Source organism: Lynx canadensis, chromosome B2, assembly GCF_007474595.2.
Source record: "Lynx canadensis isolate LIC74 chromosome B2, mLynCan4.pri.v2, whole genome shotgun sequence".
Lineage (NCBI taxonomy): Eukaryota > Metazoa > Chordata > Mammalia > Carnivora > Felidae > Lynx > Lynx canadensis.
The window spans coordinates 4637998-4659298 of record NC_044307.1 but is presented as its reverse complement, the minus strand read 5'-3'; the positions used below and the strand labels follow the sequence as shown (position 1 = coordinate 4659298).

General features: G+C 43.0%; 1 protein-coding gene across 13 annotated transcripts in view; it reads right to left on the bottom strand.

Moving 5' to 3' along the window:
- Nucleotides 1-21301, bottom strand: part of LOC115513506 (cytidine monophosphate-N-acetylneuraminic acid hydroxylase) — a 144387-nt gene that overhangs the window by 7358 nt on the left and 115728 nt on the right. For 12 of the 13 annotated variants that reach the window (XM_030314697.1, XM_030314703.1, XM_030314704.1 and 9 more), the window contains 3 exons: nucleotides 9559-9699; nucleotides 5297-5471; nucleotides 3163-3279 (listed from right to left, as the gene is read on the bottom strand). In XM_030314697.1, coding sequence (XP_030170557.1) covers nucleotides 3163-3279; nucleotides 5297-5471; nucleotides 9559-9699 — 433 coding nt within the window. Of the gene's footprint in view, nucleotides 1-1419; nucleotides 1550-3162; nucleotides 3280-5296; nucleotides 5472-9558; nucleotides 9700-21301 lie in introns of all 13 variants that reach the window. The other variant, XR_003968718.1, reaches the window with a different exon arrangement.

Below are 21301 nucleotides of genomic sequence, written 5' to 3'. Positions count from 1 at the left end.
AAAAGGAGGTGATGAGGATTTGGAGACGGGGTGGCGATATCGGGTGGGCCGCTGACTGGAAAGAATCTCAAGCCCGAGTGTGTTGTGGGGCAGGACATACAGATTTTGGACTCATTAGCGGAGATGCGGTACCAGCAGATGAGATCGCCCAGGAAGAGGCGCGGGAGGAAGAGCGATTTGAACACAGAACCCTGGGGGGAGACAAGAACTTTAAGTGATGCCTGGAGAAAGAGAGACCCTGGAAGAATGCAGGAGAATAGTCGGGAAGCGAAAAAACCCCAGGGGTAGAGTCACAGGAATGGAGGAAAGGACTTCAGTTTGAAAAGATGGACCGGTCACACGCAATAAACCACCCGTGTTCTGTGCACTCTCAGGCCCAACCAACGTGTTCACAACGCACGCATACAGGTATCAGCTGTCACGGAACAGGAAACAAAGGGAGTCGTTGACCAGCAAGAGATTTCAACTGACTTCAATCTGGAACGTAGGCTGATGAGGGGCAACCAAAGACAGAGTCTGTGGAGTCCCAGAGCGCATGGGGAGGGGCGTCCAGACGTGCAGGGGGCAGAGGTGGGTTCCAAGGGCAACGTGAGGACACACAGCATGAGGTACATCCGACCGCTGACCTGTTCCTATGGCCCTACACGCTGTTCTCACTGAAAACCTTCAGACAGTTCTCTGAGTAAATGGAATGGATTCTGGCGGGAGCCCAAGGGGGTGGTTTCCTCGTGATGTCCCGAAGCCAGGAGCCCCACACTTTGGAGCTTAGGGGACCCCTGACCTAACAGCCAACTGCTCATCCCCATAACTTAAACTGGTGACCCCCTGAGCAAACAGCCTAGCTGGCGGGTCACAGAGCCCGCGGTCCCTTTTTAAAAAACTGAGTTAGTTTTGTGCTCGTTCGTAAATCTGGGTATTTCATACAAAAAAGTCCAGGCTTCCGAGTTCTCTGGAATATTCCGATCAGCTGGGGCTCATCAGGCGCTGCCCCCTTCCACGTGATAGTCCCCACCCTGCTCTCCTGTTTCCAACCTGCCTTGAGCCAGCGGTGAGCACTGAAGCATGCGATCCCTGCCTTTAGGTAAAGCCCGCCGATGACAAGTCCTATACAGACACAGAGAGCCCTACACCAGCTGGGGAAAGGTCTTGTCACTGGTCAATACAGATGAATCCCTTACTTCTCCAAAGTCACTTACAAAGGAAGAAAGATCAGCCCGCGGTAAGCAGCGGGGCACACGGGGAGAGGCCAAAGGAGCAACGCCCTCCACGTCCACGCCAGGTGACCTGCTGGCCAGCGTCGTGCGCTCGGCTAAACTGCCTCGCGACGCGAGGCAGGAAACTATGTAAAGTTCAGCTCCCACGCATCCCTTCTGTGGCAGTGACTTAAGCAGAAAATGTAAAAGCAAAGAAGGTTGGGACCTGGCCGGGGTCTGGAGGCAGGTAAGGGACGTCGCAGGGTGACAGATCTGTAGAGACCCAGAGGAGCTCATCCAGAATGGAGCAGGAGGAGGTGGACTGCAGAGGCCATGCATCTAGGAGACACGGAGAGCTGGTGAGACAGAAGATATACTTATGAGCTTGAAAGGCAATTAATGGTTTAAAAGAAAAAAAAACAAAAACAAAAACAGAAACGGGCAGCATGAGAGGACTCTAGGAGCGCTTCCAAGGGTAGGCATAAGCAAACCTCAGCATGAGAAAATCTCCCTAAGATCCTGGCAGATAAAAGCACCGAGAGCCACATCACAGAGCACCAGGCATGACGATGATGCACTTCCCGGTGCATTTAAATCCGCAGCAAGCGGTTGCTTGCTTGCTTTACCCAGCAGATGTGAAAAAGCGACTTTCCGTTGAATATTTTACATGAACTTGTTAATCAGAAAAGTCTGAAGATGTATCTCCTTGAAGGCGAACAGATACCTCAATGTACAGATTTTGTAAATTCAGAATCTGAGGAGCAACATAGCGGCTAAAGTCTAGAGCCTGGAGTCTAGCTAGACTCTAGAGCCAGACAGCGGAGGTCAGCCCTGTGCCCCACCGCTTGCCAGCTGGACAGCCTGCGGGCAAGTTCCTGACCGCCGGTATGGCGGTACCCGCATCCAGAAGTGGGGGATATAGTGGTCTCTGTCCATAGGTTGCTGCCGAATAAATGACTTAATGTTCATAAAGTGCTTAGAGCTATGCGTTTGTTAAATAAAGCAATAAATGTAATAGATCCATTTTGCTTAAAATGGGTGCTTCAACACAGGGTTCTCCTCTATGTGAAAACCTAGTTTTTTTTAAAACCCAGAAAGCAGGCAATCAGTCATTGGTTGTACTGAGGTTTCGACCTAGGATTTTCTTCAATAGCAAGTACTTTACGAAACCTTAAAATACAAATCAAATTATTAAAAGGTCGTTTAAGAACACATCTGTTATCCAAAAGGTACATTTAAACCATTGCAGCTAAAGTAGCGTGCGTTTATATGGCACAAGTAAGAAGTTCAAGGGCAGACCGTATATCCTCCTAATTTCCCGAATGGTCGTTATGTTTACATTCACATAGAATTTAAAATTACAGTGCATGCTCCTGTATATTATTAGTTATGTGACTATCACAAAGTGGTAGAGTGGGAATACGTCCCATGGAAAGAAAAAACCAAGGCTTGGACAGGTTAAATCACTTACTCAAAGCCTATAATCAGCAGGAAGGGGGCACCAGTCCTAAGCTTGAAGCGGTCTCCAAAGCAATAGCTCTCCCCTTCCATTATGGCGCCACAGGCCAGGGATTTGCTCAAAACTGGAGCTCAATCAAAGATGTGTTGATTTATGTTGACTGAATTCCTTTTATAGGGATGCCCACTGGGTCCACTGGGGGGAAGGAGGCAGAGATCTCGAGGCTTCGGGTCTGATGATAGCTTAAGCGGGTCGGGTTTGGGCAGTAAGCATGTAGAGGAGCCAATCTTTGCCATGGACTCAAAAAGCAGCAAGTATGGACTTCAGTTAATAATTATGTTTCAACACTGCCTCATTAGTTGCGACAACTACCACAGTAAAGGAAGGTGTTAACGATCTTCTGTACCGTCCTCGCAAGCTTTTCCGTAAATCTAAAATGACTCTAAAATAAAAAGTGGATTTAAAAAGGAAGGAAGAAAGGTAGACAGGAAGGAGCAATTTGCTGCTTACTTCCTCATACGGGTGTTCCCGGCTTGGTCTTTCTTTTGGAAAGGATAAGTCTAGAAAGTCAACCAAATAGTCATATCCTCCAGGAAAAGGGCTGAAGTCCTCATCTGTTTCAATCATCTGTGCAAATGACAACATGGTAAAGGCAAGAAGCATGTAAGTCTGGTGGTCAAAGTCTTCTAAAAATCCTAGACTGTGTAAGACCCACACATCCTTAAATGATAGCAATGAATTGGAGTTCGTATATTCCCTCCCTCAATCTCTCTCTCTTGAACTGATAACATTCAAATCCGAGCCTTCTACACAAGCAAGCTTCTTCACATCACTAACTTCAATCAAATTTACAGAGAAGATTATCATCATCTTGAGTATTGTTGGTAATGAGACAGCAAACACCATGATAAGTTTGTAGGCAAAGGAAGAAATAAAATGTGCAATGTTTCTCATCATTAAATAGCAGCTAAACAGCCATAGCTTCATGGAAAATTCCAAATATTTTCTCTTTTTCATACTGATTGTCCAACTGAAAATAATCATTTAGACCAATGCTCTCCAGGTCTCTGGACTTCAAAGACAATTTCCTAAAAAATATTCGGGAGCTAATATAAGCACCGATGTAGTGCCTTTGAATGACACAAAGGGTTGGGGGCACAGACCCCTTCCTGCTCCCACTCCTGTGCACCTGAAACGCCATGTATAACTTGACTCCCCCACAATATAATAGCATGTTGACTAGAAGCCTTACCGATAACATAAAACATAAACACGTTTTTTTATGTAATATGTATTGTATACTGCATTCTTACAATAGAGTAAGCTAGAGAAAAAGTGTTGTTAAGAGGATCCTAAGAGGGGCACCTGGGTGGCTCAGTCATTTAAACGTCTGACTCTTGGTTCTGGCTCAGGTCATGATCTCGTGTTCGTGAGTTCGAGCCCTACATCAGGCTCTGTGCTAACAGCGTGGAGCCTGCTTGGGATCCTCTCTCTCTCTCCCTCTCTCTGCCTCTCCCCTGCTGTCTCTCTCCAAATCAATACACGCTACATTGAAAAAAAGAAATTCATAGGAGAATTTACATATATACAGTATTATATTTACAGTCCTCAATTGTTAAAAAAATCTGCTTATAAGTGTCACTCAAGAGTCAACCGCATTTTATTTCCCAGTGAGGACTGAAAAAAAGTCTTACATCTACTTTTATTTCATTAAGGGAAGAATGCTTTGACACTTCAAAAACAGAGAGGACCTAATCTTGGAATAATGACAATTCATCCCAAGAAAAGAAAGCTGACAACTTTGTAACCATACTCGTAAGCATACTCAAACTTACTCATCACTGACCGGAGAAATTGTCATAGACTGGCACCGACCCCCAGGCCAGGTTTTAGGAATCATTGCCTTTAAGAACGGCAAGAATTGCCTGGTATTACCGTTCAGGGGTTGAAAGGTAAACCTGGGAATAGTCCCCACTCTGAGGGGCCCCAGTCCTTGTCTCTAAGAGCGAACGTTGTCTGTTGCCTGATGCGCTGTCCCTAAACTTTGCGCACTAAATAGAAGCCGGATAAAATATACATGTGAGTGGCTGGTTACTCCAGCCCCTGAAGTACTCCTGGCCCACTGTGGCTCCCTCTTTCTCTTGCACCTCCTGCCTGTTAGTATGTACTTTGCTTTTGGAGACACTTTTAGCTTCGGTGGCCAGGTTATAACCCGACCCGCTTGGCTTGTGAGCCCTGTATGTACGTGCTGCAGCGAATATAAGTTTCAGACCTCCAGCCTAGATCTAGCACTTAACCTTGTGCTTAAACCTCATGGTTTGTGCAATCTGATTCTTACCACAGCTGCAGATAGGAGGCACCTGTTTCTATGTCACCCGGCTACAAGTCAGGTGGGTGGCACCTTCCAGCCCCACAGCGTAAAGAGCTGTTTCTGCCAATGCTAAATAAAACAGAACACCCACAAAACCCACAACAACAATCATGGGACAAGAATGCTCCCAGAGCAAAAGTGAGCTGGACCTGAGGGAACATGCCCTACATTTGGCGCTTAAGGCAGGCTTATTGAGAAATAAACTGGAATGCTCAGGGGGTTTCCTCTAGTTTCATAATACAAGAGCAAAGACAGACAACACTTATGACATACCCTGACCACCAGGTTGTAATCCTTAAATCCCGCCCAAGTGAAGTATTCTTTTATCCAGGATGAGTGAAGAAATATCTCATCTCCTACAGCAGCATTCAAGATGTTCAAATAGGGTTCAAAGTCCCAGGAATCCTTGTAGATCTTGGTCCCCTCTGGAGGCTCTATGATGCCTTTGCTTAAAGACACAAAGGTGACAGTTAGTCTTATTGTGACAATGTGAATCCCCTGGCACTGATGACTATATTATGGTTATGCGGGACGTTAACGTTAGGCAAAGTCTGGGGACGGGACTATGGGAAAACTCCACATCTTTTGTAACTTTTCCCTAAATATTAAAAAAAATCATAAATTACATTAAAAATTAAAAAAAAAACCATCATTGGATTCCCTCTTGAGTCCTTGTAGGAGAGCTCAGTCTATGGAAGCTGTGTGGCCACATACATGTCCCATAAAGAGAATGGTCCTGGAGGAGCCGGAAGGGTAGTGAAGGTTTACGGGAATGCCAAGAGCGCTGTTACTTCTTTTATTTATTTATTTTTTAATGTTTACTTTTGAGGGAGACAGAGACAGAGTGTGAGCAGGGGCGGGGCAGAGAGAAAGGGAGACAGAATCCGGAACAGGCTCCAGGCTCCGAGCTGTCAGCACGGAGCCCGACGCGGGGCTCGAACTCACGAACCATGAGATCATGACCTGAGCCGAAGTCGGACGCTTAACCGACTGAGCCACCCAGGTGCCCCAAGAGTGCCACACTTCTGGGGAGGCTCCCTCCTGCACACACTTGAGCGACGGCCCCAGACATCTGTTGCGTGTCCAGAAGGCACATTACCCGAGGTGGCTGAGTACGTGTGACACTTTCGGATGCCTCTGCCTATCCAGGTGGAAAGTGCCCGCTTGAAGGAAATCACCGATGGCCGCAGGGCCTGACCGGCCCGCAAGGTGGCTGCGAGGAGGCACCTAGTCAGAGCGTGCGTGTACAAAGGGGGGATTCCACAGGGAGAAAGAAGGGCACGAAGGTGAGAGAAGCCATAAACAAGGAAGGCAAAAGTGAGCCCTTCCAGATCAACAGTCAACCAGAGAGTAGCCATCAGAATGCCTGGATAATTCGGAAACGTCCCACAGAAGTTCCTCAGGAGACGCGTGAGGGGTAGGCCTGAACCCCAGCCTGCACCGAGCTCCTGTGAATTGGCCAGTGTGGTGGGTCTCCAAGTCAGAATACATTTCAAGGTCAAAGTCCATGTCTGGGGGGGGGGGGGGAAAGGCTGGAAAACCACTGATCTGGGCCCTTTTGATTCAAGTAGCTAAACGATGGAAGTGTTGAATATAATGCCATATTTATGTTGCGGATGTCCGCTCACGGTCCCGCCCCCAGCCTCCGCGGAATGGAAGTGTGGGGGAAGCAGCAGCATGACTGGCACTTAGAAGGGGCTCAACAAGTCTCTGTTGAGCGTCTCAGCGAGTTTAGCCTAGTTTCGAGAAACAGCCAGAAATTGGGGCCTCTGACACATGGTCCTCCTACTGTACTGATCAAACCACAGCTGAGATGGACAGATGGGCAATTTTATTCTGAAACCCGGTCAGCAATCTGGATAACCGAGTTCTCTGACCTCCCCAGAGCTCTGTCCATCCAGTGCGGAGAGGGAATCACCGCGTGAAACACGGAACCCTGAACCCTAGAAATGGAACGGGATGTGATGGGGGCAGGGGAAATCCAAGGAGGGAAACAGACGCCTGTCTACTAAATACCTGGCAAGTCACTGTAGGTCTGTACGCACCACTTCTCAACACGATGCTTTTGGTCCATCGTTCTCCCAAAGCTACAGACGCGCTAGCTTCGGTGAGAAATTACTTAACAGATTCCCAAAGCTTCTACCTTGGAAGTCAATCTCAGAGCTACTTCTGCAACTCCTTGCCGGGTCTCGGCTTAAAGCCGCACTCATCTCAGGCCCCCCAGCTGCCTTCTCGACTGGAGCTATTCTCCCTGTAGCCTCTTGCCCAGTTCACGCTCCTCTGCAGGCTGAAATGGTTTCTCCAGAACATAACGCAGTGATGTGCCTGCTTTGCTGAGCAACTTTCTCAAGCGCTAGTTACTCCCAGGCAAGCTCCCTGTGTGGTTTCACGAGGCCTTTGTGACCCTGGCCCCCGCACGTGGCGTCTGGCATTCCTGCTTCATGAGGGAAGGACATTTTCACGGCTGTGTCCCTGTACCTAGTAGTACCTAGGCAGGCATACCAAAGGAGCTCAATAAATCGTTTCTGAATGAATGACATACACTTGCTCACCGGTTCAAAGTGTCTGCGCGCATCAAACTCGCAACACCATCGACCCCTCCCTTCGCCAGCACACGCCATTCCCTCTGGAATCTGGAATCTCTCCTTCCCTCTCTCCGTCCCTCTCATTCGCTCCCTCTCAATTACTCTACTGGTAATCCCTTCCCCTCTGAGACCTAGCTCAAATGCCAGAGATTTCAGATTGAGCTTTTCTTGACCACACTTCCTGTTCTCCCACCCCCTCCTCCCCTCACCAGGCAGAGTGAAGCACTTAGCCTTCCACGTCCCTCACACTCCGTGTCATTACTGAGAACCCAACAGCGCTACGCTCTTGTCACCCAGAATGTTTGGTAAGATGCAGTGATACAAATGCACATCCCCAGGCTCTACCTCGGATCCAGGGCCCCGGGGGGTGGGGCTCAGGGATCTGCATTTAGCCACGTTCCTCAAGGTTATTCTGTTTGCGAATTCCTGCTCCAGGATGCGTCCGGAGGACAGGACCCAGAAGATACGGAGCTCAGCAAACGCCAAATGACAAAGGCTCTCGAATGCCCCTCTAATACCGGAATAATTAACAACTTCTCTTATCCTTGATCTGGAGAGTAAAAACTGCTTTTATCCTAGAAGCACTGGGGGGGATCTTAAAGAATCTGAAGCAGGAAGGAACAGGAACGGTTTTGTATTTTGAAAAGTTTACTCTGGCAGCGATGTAAAAACTTCTCTTACCCTTGATCTGGGGAATAAAAACTGCTTTTATGCTAGAAACACTGGGGAGATCTTAAAGAATCTGAAGCCAGAAGGAACAGGAAGGGTTTTGCATTTTGAAAAGTTTACTCTGGCAGCAATGTGGAGCGGGGGCTTATACACCTTTTGCCTACGGTCCCTGTAAGAATTAACATTGAATCATTATATCAGGACCCTGGGGGTCCACCAAGGGTACCTCTGACACGAAAGTTTCCTGAAATAATCGTTCCCCTTTATTATAGGCAAGGTACTCGGGTGTATTCTATTCTGTTCGATTTCATTTTTCAGAAATGCAGGTTGTAATGAATGTCATTGATTTTTATGACCCACCAAAAACCACCGTGGATTTTGACCAGCAGATTGGAACTGGCTGGTATAGAGAACACAGATACAGGCAAGACAAGTCAGGGGCCACCGTGGGAATCGAGGCTAAAAATCATGAGAAGCTGAATGAAGGCCATAGCAGAAAAGGCTAGAGGCAAGTGATGGAGTTATGGGGGGTTTATGGAGGAGAAAGGACTGGCTTCAACAACCGGTTTCACACAGGAAGTCAGCAAAGGGTCAGAATCGCTAACCTCTGCCTTGGCAGGGGTGAGGCCGGGAGCAGGTGTGCCCTTTTGGTTAACTGTGTGATTCGCTCTCTAACTCACCCCGTCAGTTTCTAAATTAGGGTGAGGAACTTATGGTTTCATTTGGCTCAAGACAAGTGTTTATAAAAACATAGGTCTGCGACATCGATGTTAACTTTTCTCGAATCGCACCCCCGATGCGAGGCTACTTGCTCAGATGTGCTCTGCGTGGGACAGGCGGTGGGGTAATGTTTATGCTGATATGAAAACCAACTCTCATGTCTGTTGCATTTTACTTCTTTAAGGCAACTTCTTTTTGAGCCTATCAATGGTCCCTGATAGGAATAAAACACCCTCACCCTTCATCCTCAAATAAGGTTCTGAGATGAGGAAAACATTTGAGTATTTGTTACGTCGCATGAGAAACCTACGGGAAAACTCAATCTTTTCCCCCTTAGATCTGAAAGATACTTAATGGTTTATTTAAACAGTAAGACTTCCGTTTCTAAAGGTGACGTGTGGACCTGATTCCATGAGAATCTCAGCATGCCAGTCAACAAAGACTTAATATTCCTACAAACGAGGACCTGTAAAAAGGCCACAGGTATGCTCTTTATTTTCTCACAAAATTGAAAACCATTCGTAAACCATCCCTAAGTCTCTATAAAGACTCAAACCAAACCTGTCTGTTGGGTCCTTTAGCATCCGACTCAGATCGAGAGTGGCTCCAGGCCGTGGGGTCCACGTTACCACATCAGAGTTTTTCTTGATAAGATTGTTGAGTTCATTTGGGTCATTTTTGATGTTTGTTTCCTTAATATACCTGTGAAAATAAGAGCATGCTTATGTAAGAAAGCAATTAATTCTCAGATGCACAGTCTGAGTAGCACGATGCTAGAATTTTTTTGTCTCTTCATTCCCACTTACCAATAACTTACCGCATGGAAAAATAAAGACTATACTTGGCCTAAAGTCCCTAATTAGGGAAGAATTATTAGTCCAAGAAGTTGTACTTATACTTTGTCTTTAAGTATAATCATATGGTGATTGGATGTAAAAAGACCGACTATTTTTAACAGGTGGGAATAGCACACGCTTGTATTTGATATTAACTAAACGTACAGGTGACAAAATATTATTCGATAGGAATAATACTAAGCACTGACCATGAGCTAGTCGACTTTACCTTCACAGTTCTAATGAGACAGCTACCATTCATGCTCTCACCGTAGAGAGAAGGGGACTAAGGCTTTGAAAGGCCAGGTGACTTGCCCGAGGTCACCCCCCTGGACGGCAGTGCCCACCCGGCTCTCCACCACACCGCACAGCCAGGAGGCCACAGGAAGGAGCTTCTCCCCCAGTTTGGGATCCAAGTCTGAAAAGTCACCACTCGTCATGTGCAGTTATACGCGAGAAGACGGCCATCTGCGAACCAGGAAGCCAGCCCTCACTCGACACTGAATCTGCAACTTGATGTTGGACTTTCCAGCCTCCTGAGAAATGAACCTCGGTTGTAAAGCACACGTACCTTCAGTCATAGCCCTTCCTGACACCTAGCTTCTCACTGTGCTACCGAGCCGAGCCGACCATCTCCCAAATTTAATTCCAAACCACAATCTTTCTGGAAATCACCATTTCAGGGTCATATGGGAAGGTGGTGGTGGGGCTGGGGCAGAGAAGGGGCGATCCAGAGAAAAAGGATTTGTCCCTGTATTTCACCTGACACAGGTTATATAGACGGACATTTCTATTAAAGGGAATTTAACCTCCTTGAGCTACAACCCGCTCACCTAGACTGGATACAGAATTTTACTCAGACAAATACAAAACATATGTAAGCACCTAGATTTCTACAGCACCAGGGGACTTATATCACCTTATGACCCTGGAATCCATTCGGCAGATGTGAGTGAAGACGTCACTCCACCCACAGACGTGAGTAGCTTTTCCCTTCCCACTGGCATTAATGAACCTCCAGCAGGGTAGAACTCACTTCGAAGCAGTTGCCACCATTCTGTCTTTTCTTACGACCTCTAGTCTCAAGATGGTTCACTGCCTGGTCTGCCTCCCATCTCGTCTCCAAACCACGATACTGTCAGATTACTCTTCCTAAAACACAATGTGTGGTGTTCACAAAAATTCTGTCACTTCCTGATGCTTCCCTGTCTCCCTCTCTAAAATAATAATAAAATCAATACCGAGGTGCTGCCCTCTGAGGGGTACCGCGAGCGCTGAGAGCAACATTTGTCCATTACTTACACACAGAAGAGTGGCTTGCCATTACTTTAAAAGGCAGCATTTTAAGTAGCCAAGTGTCCTGTAATCAAGTATGCACGACATCTGGTTCTTCTCCACGTTCTTGGAATTCAGTCTCCTTAACGCCTCTTGAATCTGAATTCCCTTCTCACTCCCCACTGTCACTCACCATCCCCGCCTAGATTATTGTCATGGTTCTCAAACTGGTCTCTAGGATCAGTATTGGCCTTTCCCTTCCCACCGCACAGACACATGACCTAACTCCCCCTCTGATCACATCGCTGTTCCTCATCAGACTCTTTTATTGGGCTCCTCATGCCTTCAAGATAAAAATCCAAGCCACTTGCCGTGGAAGACACAAGGCTGTTCACTGTGTGGCTTCCTGGTTTCTCCCACCACGCCTCACATAGCTTCCTTAGTCCTCTATACTGAGCTCTGTCATCTCAGCATCTTACTGTCTTTTCCGGTCAGTGTCTACTCCTACTTCGAAACTGACCCTCACCGTCTCACCCAGTACTCATTTTCTGACCCCCACTGCCTCCTAAACACACAGGTGTCCTACACTTTTCGTGTTGTATCATGATGGTTTTTCTCTTCCAGGAGACGATCGCTCAGAACACTATCGTTTATCTCTGCTTTTTCAGTACCTAGACCAGTGCTTCTCAGAAAATGATAAATGAATGCATAATGAACAGTACTGATCAAAGGAAATGACTTTTTAATCTTAGGTCAGTCTTTACAGAAAGATCAGGAAGATATGGGGTCGCTATATAATTCCACAAGAAGGTGGGAAGAATGGAAACACATCTGCGATAGGATGTATTAAACACAGCAAATAGGACGTGATTAAACATGTGCCGATAGTTCCTCCGAGAACACGGAACGTTCAAGTGAGAACAGTCATGTTTTAATGATGACACAAATGAAGCCTAGAAAAGTCAAATAATTGCTTCTAACGAACGATAGAGGGAAGACCTAAATTCCACGTGCATGATTTCTTCTATGGTGCTGTGCTGCCTGTAACAGAGGAGAAATCACGGCTGGTCCCTACAGGATTACTGTTATGAAAACTCATCTTGAGGACTGGTTTCTTTATTATCCAACAGATTTATAATAAATTTATAATTCTGTAATATCCAGCAAACTGGTACAATGACACATGCATTGCCTGTCTGCACACGTCTGTCTTTTGTTCACAGAATGCTCCCGGTAGGGAGGACAAAGAGGCTCGTCGCAAAGCAGACGGTGCTCGTAGTTGCTCATGAAAACAATACTGCAGTGAGAGGCTGAGTCACTGCATGTACTAAGGATAAAATAAGTTTTATATATAATTACAGAATCTTATTAAAGCAAAATTAATCTATAAGGTAGCAGCATTTGAAATAAAACTGTGCTTCCAATACGACAACATGGATAAGTTATATATATTGTTTTTCCAAGGGGTTATGGGTGCCATAAAATGTGCAACCTGGGGGTGCCTGGGTGGCTCAGTCAGTTAAGCGTCCGACTTCGGCTCAGGTCATGATCTCACGGTCCATGAGTTCGAGCCCCGCGTCGGGCTCTGTGCTGACAGCTTAGAGCCTGGATCATGTTTCAGATTCTGTGTCTCCCTCTCTCTCTGCCCCTCCCCTGTTCGTGCTCTGTCTCTCTCTGTCTCAAAAATAAATAAACATTAAAAAAAATGTGCAACCTGACTGTATCACAAACATGACTCAAACAAATACGTGAGTTTTAACTACCACGGCTGAAGGTGTTAGGAATAACTATTTGCTTTGTTTGTTTTTTAATTTAAAAAAATCAATTTACATTCAGTATTTTTACTTTTTGAGAATGGCTCTGTGAATTTTAACACACGTACCGATGTGAGCAACCGCCACCGCAATCAGTATACAGAGCGGTCCTATCACCCCTCAAAACTCTCTCGGGTTGCCCCATTTCAGTCAAACGCTCCCCCCTAGTCCAACCCCTGGCAACCGCTGATCTGTTCTCCACCCCTATAGTTCTGCCTTTTCCAGAATGCCTTATCAACAGAATCATACAAGATGTCAACTTTTGAGACCGACTTTCTCCACTTAGTATGATGCCTTTGAGATTCATCCATGTTGTTGTGTGTTATCAGTCTTTTCTTTGCAGTGTATTCCGTGATATAGACATCGTGGTCTGTTTATCCATTCACCTGTGAATGATATTTGAGTTGACTTCGTAATCATGAATAGAGCTGCTATTAATATCTGGGTACAGCTTGGGTGTGAATAAAAGTTGAATTTTTTTAGGCCAAATACCCAGGAATGGAATTTCTGGGTCATCTGATAAATGCATGTTGAAAGAAACAGCCAAAAGTTTTCCAGAAGGCTGGGCCAGTTGGACTTCCCAACAGCCGTCTGTGAAAGCCCCGTTGCTCTGCATCCTTACCATAACTGGCTACTGTCAATTTTCAAAAGTTTGTTATTTCACTGTGGTTTTAACCTGTATTTCCTAATGGCTAATGATACGAGCACATCATTTCTTATGTTGATTTGCTTCTATATATCTTCTTTGATGAAGTATCCATTCAAATGTTGCATCCACATATTATTGTTTCCTGACATTGGTTTCTGAGAGTTCATTATAGATTCTGGATACACGTTGTTAGTCAGATATTTGATTTGCAAATATTTACTCACGGTCTTTAGTGTATCTTTCACAGAGAAAGATTTTTTAATTTTGATGAAGTCCAATATATTAAACTTTTCTCTATGGATTGTTTTGGTGTTATATATAAGAAGTCTTTGCCTAACTCACGGTCATGAAGATTTTCTCCTGCCTTTTCCTCTAAAAGTTTTATAGTTTTACATTTACATTTAGGTCTATGATATCCTTTGACTTATTGTTTTGGTATACAATGTGGGGTCTTAATCGAGATTGACTGTTTGCATGTCAATGTCCAATTGCTCTATTAATATTTACCGAAAAACTCTCTCTTTTCTGTTGAATTGTTTTTGCACCTTTGTCAAAAATCAACGGTTATATTTGTGTGGATCTATTTCTGGTCTCTCTTCTCTGCTCCACTGATCCATGTGTTTATCCCTTCATCAGTCTCATGCTATCTTGATTACTGTAGCTTTACAGCAAGTCTTAAAAGTGGGCAGCGTGAGCCCTCCAAATTTATTCTTTTTCAAAATTGTTTTGGCTATTCTAGTTCCTTTGCTTTTCCTTATAAGTTTTATAGTTAGCTTGTCTGTATGTACAAAAAATTCTGTCAGGATTTTGATGGGTACTGCACTGAACCTACAGATTCATTGAGAGATAATTAAATAGTGACTATAACAACACACTCTTAACCGATAAATCACAAAATTACAAGGTAAATGAGAAAATACTTAGTGATAAAATGAAAACAAAAATACAAAATACAAAACCCACGAAATGTAGTAAAGGCTGTGCTCGGAGGAAAATTGATAGCTCTAACATCCGTATTAAAAAAGATCAGTAGAGGGGCGCCTGGGTGGCGCAGTCGGTTAAGCGTCCGACTTCAGCCAGGTCACGATCTCGCGGTCCGTGGGTTCGAGCCCCGCGTCGGGCTCTGGGCTGATGGCTCACAGCCTGGAGCCTGTTTCCGATTCTGTGTCTCTCTCTCTCTCGGCCCCTCCCCCGTTCATGCTCTGTCTCTCTCTGTCCCAAAAATAAAATAAAAAACGTTGAAAAAAAAAAAAAAAGAAAAAAAAAAGATCAGTAGAGAGAATCAATGAAACCAAAAGTTGGCTCTTTGAAAAGTTCAAAAAAATTGACAAATCTTTATTAGACAAAGAATAAAAGAAGACACAGATAACTAAAATCATAGAGAGAAACACTACTACTGACCTTACAGAAAGAACTATAAGAACACTATGAACAACTGAACACCAACAAATCAAATAACTTAGGTGAAATGGGAAAATTCCTAGGAACACACACAGTGTTTAAACCAACTCAAGAAGAAAATAGAAAACATCCTCATTCTCGAACTCTCCCCTCAACATAGAAAGAAACACTTCCTAATTCACTCTATGAGGTCAGCATTACCCTGACACCAAAGGCAGGTAGGTGACGGGATTAAAACTTCCAGCTATAAAATAAGTAAGTCATGCAGATGAGAAGTACAGCATAGGCACTATAGTCACTAATATCATAATAATGTTTTGTGGTGACAGATGGTAACTACACTTATCTTGGTGAGCAGTGAGTGATGTATAGAATTATCAAATCACTATGTTGTACACCTGAAACTAATATGTCAACTTTTTCAAAAATAAAAAAAGTTTTTAAAGATGTTACAACAAAAGAAAATTACAGACTGATATCCCTTATGAACACAGATGCAAAAATCCTCAACAAAGTACCAGCAAACAATATCCAACAGCATACTAAATTGATTATACCCCATGACCAGGTAGGATTTATCACAGAAATGCAAGGGTGGTTCAACATAAGGCAATCAGTAAGTATATTTCACCACATTAGTAGAATAAAGGAAAAAAGCACATAATCATCGCAATCGATGCAGAAAATGGATTTTACAAAATTCAATACCCTTTTGTGATAAAAAAAACACTCAGGAAACTAGGAATAAAAGCAAACCTCAACACGATAAATGGTATTTATGAAAAACCTATAGCTAACAACATGCTTAATGGTGAAAGAATGAAAGCTTTCCCCCTAAGAACAGGAACAAGACAAGGATGCTTGCTTTTACTACTGCTATTAAAAATAGTACTGTAAGTTCTAGTGAAAGAAATTAGTCAAGGAAAAGAAATAAAAGACGTCTAACTGGAAAAAAAAGAAGTAAAACTTTATTTGCAAATGACATGACCCTATCTATAGAAAACCAAAGAATACACAAGAAAGCTAATAAAATTAATAAGAAAATTTAGTAAAGTTGCAAGGTAAGGGCTCCTGGGTGGCTCAGTTGGTTGGGCAACCAACTTTGGCTCAGGTCATGATCTCACAGCTCGTGGGTTCGAGCCTCGTGTCAGGCTCTGTGCTGACAGCTCAGAGCCTGGAGCCTGCTTCAGATTCTGTGTCTCCTTCTCTCTCTCTGCCCTTCCCCAATTTGTGCTCTGTTTCTCTGTCTCTCTCTCAAAAATAAATAAACAATAAAAAATTTTTTTTAAGTTGCAAGGTATAAGGTCAACAAACAAAAATCAGTTGTGCTTCTGTAAACCAGCAAAGAACAACCAAAAAAGGAAATTAAGAAAACAATTCCATTTACAATAACATCCCAAAGAATAAAATACCTGGGAATAAATTTAATCGAAGGGGTAAAAGATTTGTACACTGAAAACTACAAAACACTGCTGAAAGAAATTAAGAAGAACTCAATAAAAGACCTCCTATATTCACAGATTTGAAGAGTTATTATTTTTAAGATATCAATACTCCTCAAAACAATCAGCCTTTTTTTTTTTTTAATTTTTTTTTTTTTCAACGTTTTGGGACAGAGAGAGACAGAGCATGAACGGGGGAGGGGCAGAGAGAGAGGGAGACACAGAATCGGAAACAGGCTCCAGGCTCCGAGCTGTCAGCACAGAGCCCAAAGCGGGGCTCGAACTCACGGACCGCGAGAGCCGCGAGATCGTGACCTGGCTGAAGTCGGACGCTTAACCGACTGCGCCACCCAGGCGCCCCTACAATCAGCCTTTTTTGCAGAAATGGGATAGTTGACTGGAATGGAACTGATTCTCAAATTCATATGGAAATACAAGGGTCCCTGAATAGCTGAAACAATTTTGGAAAAGACAAAGTTGGAGGACCAACACCTTGCTACAAAGCTAGAAAAACCAAAACAGTGTGACACTGGCTTAAAAATAGACATATAGACCAATATAATAGAATTAAGAGTCCAGAAATGAACATCGAATACACCTATGGGTAACTGATTTTTGACAAGGGTGCCCATATCTTTCAACACAGAGAGAACTGTCCGAGACAACTGGATTTCCACAGGCAAAAAAGATTAATTCACACCCTTACCTCACACCATATACAAAAATTGACTCAAAGTTGATTAACAACCTAAATAATATAAAGGCTAAAAACCATCAAACTTTTCAAACAAAACATATGAATAAATTTCTGTGACCTTGGATTTGGCAATGTATTCTTAGATATGACACCAAAAGCATAAGCAATGAAAGAAAAATCAACAGATTTGATTTCATATTGATGAAGAACTTTTGTACATCAAAGGTTATTATCAAGAAAGTGAAAACAGAGTCTGTAGAGAGTGGAAGAAAATATCTGCAAATAACACACCTGATAAGGGATTAATACCCATATAATATTTAAACGCTCCTACAATTCAATCATGATAGCCCAATTTAAAAATGAGCAAAATGTCATAGACTCTAAGTCTAAAGTTCTTTCTTGTGTAGCAAGAAAGCAGACACAGGATTAAAATGTGAGAGATGGCTAACGTCCGTGAAAAACCAAGAGCCCCAATAAGGGTCCTTGCCCCATTTTTATTAGGATCAGAAGGCTTACAAACATGGTGATGGACGTGCACAAACAGACAATAAAACTGTGAACATTAACTCATGGGAATGAGGGAAAGGGGGTCTTGAAGATATTCAGGGTTTAGGGGTTTGGGTTAATACAAAACAAAATCCTGGCACCAGGTGGCTGGGTAGAAGGTTGCTTACAGGGGACATGAGACACCACCTCTGTTTATCTTAGCTAGCCTAGGGGATGAGACAGATAGGACACATGACCTCAGGGTTAACAAGGCACCTTTTCTTCTGTTAATCATCTCTGATCTGGGCAGCTTCACCTGCAGTGCAGCAGTCTATAGTCCTATTTACTTGTTTACTTAATTTGGTCCTTTCCTCCTCTGAAAGCAGCTTTCTGCTACAGCACTAAATTGGGGGGTGCTTTCACCCTGAATACCTAATCTTGCTTACCTCATATACCTTTGTATGGGGGCCTTTGCCCCCCTCTCTGTTCTGGGGGCCTTTGCCCTCCTCTACTCTATCTTGGGGGCCTAATCTTGTTTACCCAGGCTTGGGTGTGAGCATCCTATGGCTTTGTAATTCTTTATGCCTATTAACCCATCAGTGCAGGCTCAAGGAATTCCTAAGCTTATTCCCCATGCAAAGGGGTGCCTGGCTGGCTCAGTTGGTTAAGCTTCTGACTTTGGCTCAGGTCATGATCTCGCAGTTCAGAAGTTTGAGCCCCAGGTCGGGCTTTGTGCTGACAACTCAGAGCCTGGAGCCTGCTTCAGATTCTGTGTCTCCCTTTCTCTGCCCCTCCCCCACTCACACTTGCTTTCTCTCTCTTTCTCTCTCTCTCTCTCTCTCTCTCTCTCTCTCTCTCTCTCAGAAATAAACATTAAAAAATGAGCAAAGAACTTGAATAGATGTTTATGCAAAGAAAATATATAAATAGTTAATAAGCACATGAAAAATGATCAACACTAGTCATTAGGGAAATGCAACACAAAGCTATAATGAGTTACCATTTTACACCTGCTAGAATAGATATAATCCAAAAAATGGAACTAAGTGTTGGCAAGTGGAGAAACTGGAACCCTTGCACCTTGGTGGTGAGAACATGAAATGTTGCAACCACTGTGGAAAATAGTTTGGGACTTTCTTTTTTGGCTTAAGTTTATTATTTTGAGAAAGGAGGGGAGGGGCAGAGATGGAGAGAGAATCCCAAGCAGGCTCCACTGATGGCACAGAGCCTAATGCGAGGCTCAATCCCACCAACCATGAGATCATGACCTGAGCTGAAATCAAGAGTGGGATGCTTAACCAACTAGACACCAGGCATCCCCAGTTTGGTAGGTTCTTTAAAGTTAAACATAGAATTACCATAGGATCCAGCAATTTCAGTCCTAGGTATATATCCCAAAAAATTGAAAATAGGAACTCAGATACTTGTATACCACTGTTCGTTGAATCATTATTCACAATAGTCAAAAGTTGGACACAACTCACTTGTCCAACAGAAGAATGGATAAACAAAATGTGGTGTATCCACACAACAGAATATTATTCAACCATAAAAAAGAATGAAATTCTCATACAACTGGGAAGAACTTTAAAGCCATTATGCAAAGTGAAATAAGCTAGACAAAAAAGACAAATATTTTATAATTTTTCTTATAAGAAATATCCACAATAGGCAAATTCACAGAGACAAAAAGTAGATTAGATTTTATCAGAAATGGAGGGAAGGGTAAAGGGAGAGTTACTGCTTGATGGGTGGGGTTTCTGTTTGAGATGAAAAAACAAGTTTTAGAAATAGTAATGATGGTTGCATAACACTATGAATGTAATTAATGCCACTGAATTGCACATTTAAAAATGGTGTAAATGGCAAATTTCATTATATATAGTTTACCACCACCCCCAAATTATACTGCATCATTACCAAGAAGGGCTTCCACCAGGAATGCAATATTGGTTTAACATATGAAAGCCAATCATTAATAGACTAGAATATAATCATCTAAGTAGACACAGAGAAGGCATTTGACATGTCATTTGACATTTAAATTAGCATATTCATTTAAATATCCATTTATATTTGTAAACTGAATTCTGAAGTTGGTGCTTTCTAAAAACTTTTCTAAGTTAGCACATGTTTACGATAATGTAAAAGCTGTCATTATCATATTGCACTGTTCTTAATACAAGATGGTTCTATTGACAGATGAAGTATCCCTGAGGGTAAGATGCTTAAAAATATTGCATTTAATAATTAGGATTAGTGATTGGCACTATAGAAACGTACTTAGGGGCACCTGGGTGGCTCTGTCACTTAAGCATCCCGACTCTTGGTTTCAGCTCGGGTCACAATCTCACAGTTTATGAGATGGAGGCCCATGCCCAGCTTTGCACTGACAGCACAGAGCCTGATTGGGATTCTCTCTCTCCCTCTCTCTCTCTTCCCCTCCCTCCCTCCCTCTCTCTCTGTCTCTAAATAAATAAATACATACATAAATAAATAAGAAAGAACTATACTTAAGAATATTTTAAAATTTTGTCCTTGATCTTCCCATGTTTATTTCTCTACCACAAGAAGTTTAGCTAACCTCCACATTCTCATGTAGATACAAAAAATGCATGAAAAAGTTTTTTTCCTTGTGATGAGAACTTGTAGGGTTTACTGTCTTAGGAACTTTCGAGCATTCTGTACAGCAGTGTTAACTATAGTTGTGTTAAAGATTACATCCTCATGACTTACTCATAACTGGAAATTTGCACCTTTGACCATCTCTATCACATTCTCCAACCCCAACCCCTGCATCTCTCTAGTAACTGCAACTCTGAAGTCTTTTTATAGGGTTTGGGTTTGGGTGGACTTTTTTTTTTTTTTTTTTAGATTTGACATATAAGTAAGATAATATGGTATTTATCTTCTTCTGTCTGACTTATTTCACTTAACATAACGTCCTCAAGGTTCATCCAATGTTGTAACAAATAGCAAGTTTTCCATCTTTCGTATGGCTGCATAATATTCTATTGGTATTCCATAATACCACATTTTCTTTACCCATTCAACCACTGTTGGACACTTAGGTTACCTCCTGTTTGGTTTGGGCTATTATAAATAATGCTGCAATGAAATTGGAGGTGCATTTCTTTTCAAGTTAGTGCTTTCATTTTCTTTAAATAAATACCCAGACGTGGAATTGCTAGATCATACAGTCTTTCTATTTTTTATTTTTTTAAGGAACCTCCATACTGTTTTCCATGGTGGCTGCATTAATTTACATTCTATTAACAGTGCTAAGGGTTCTTTCTCCACATCCTCTCCAACACTTATTTTTTTTGTGGTTCTGATAATAGTCATTCTGATAGGTGTGCAGTAATATTTCCTTGTGGTTTTGATTTGCATTTCCCTGATGCCTAGTGATATTGACCACCTTTTCACATACCTGTTGCCCATCTGAATGTCTTCTTTGGAAAAATGTCTATTCAGGTCCTTTACTTGTTTTGAAATTGGATTATTTTCTGCTGTTGAGTTGTAGGACTTCTTTATATATTTTGGGTATTATCCCCTTATGAAATCTATGGTTTGCAAATACTTTCTCCTGCTCCATAGGTTGCCTTTTCATTTTGCATATGACTTCCTTTGCTGTGCAAAAGCTTTTTAAATATAGTCCCATCTGTTTATTTTTGCTTTTGTTGTCCTTGCTTTTGTTGTCA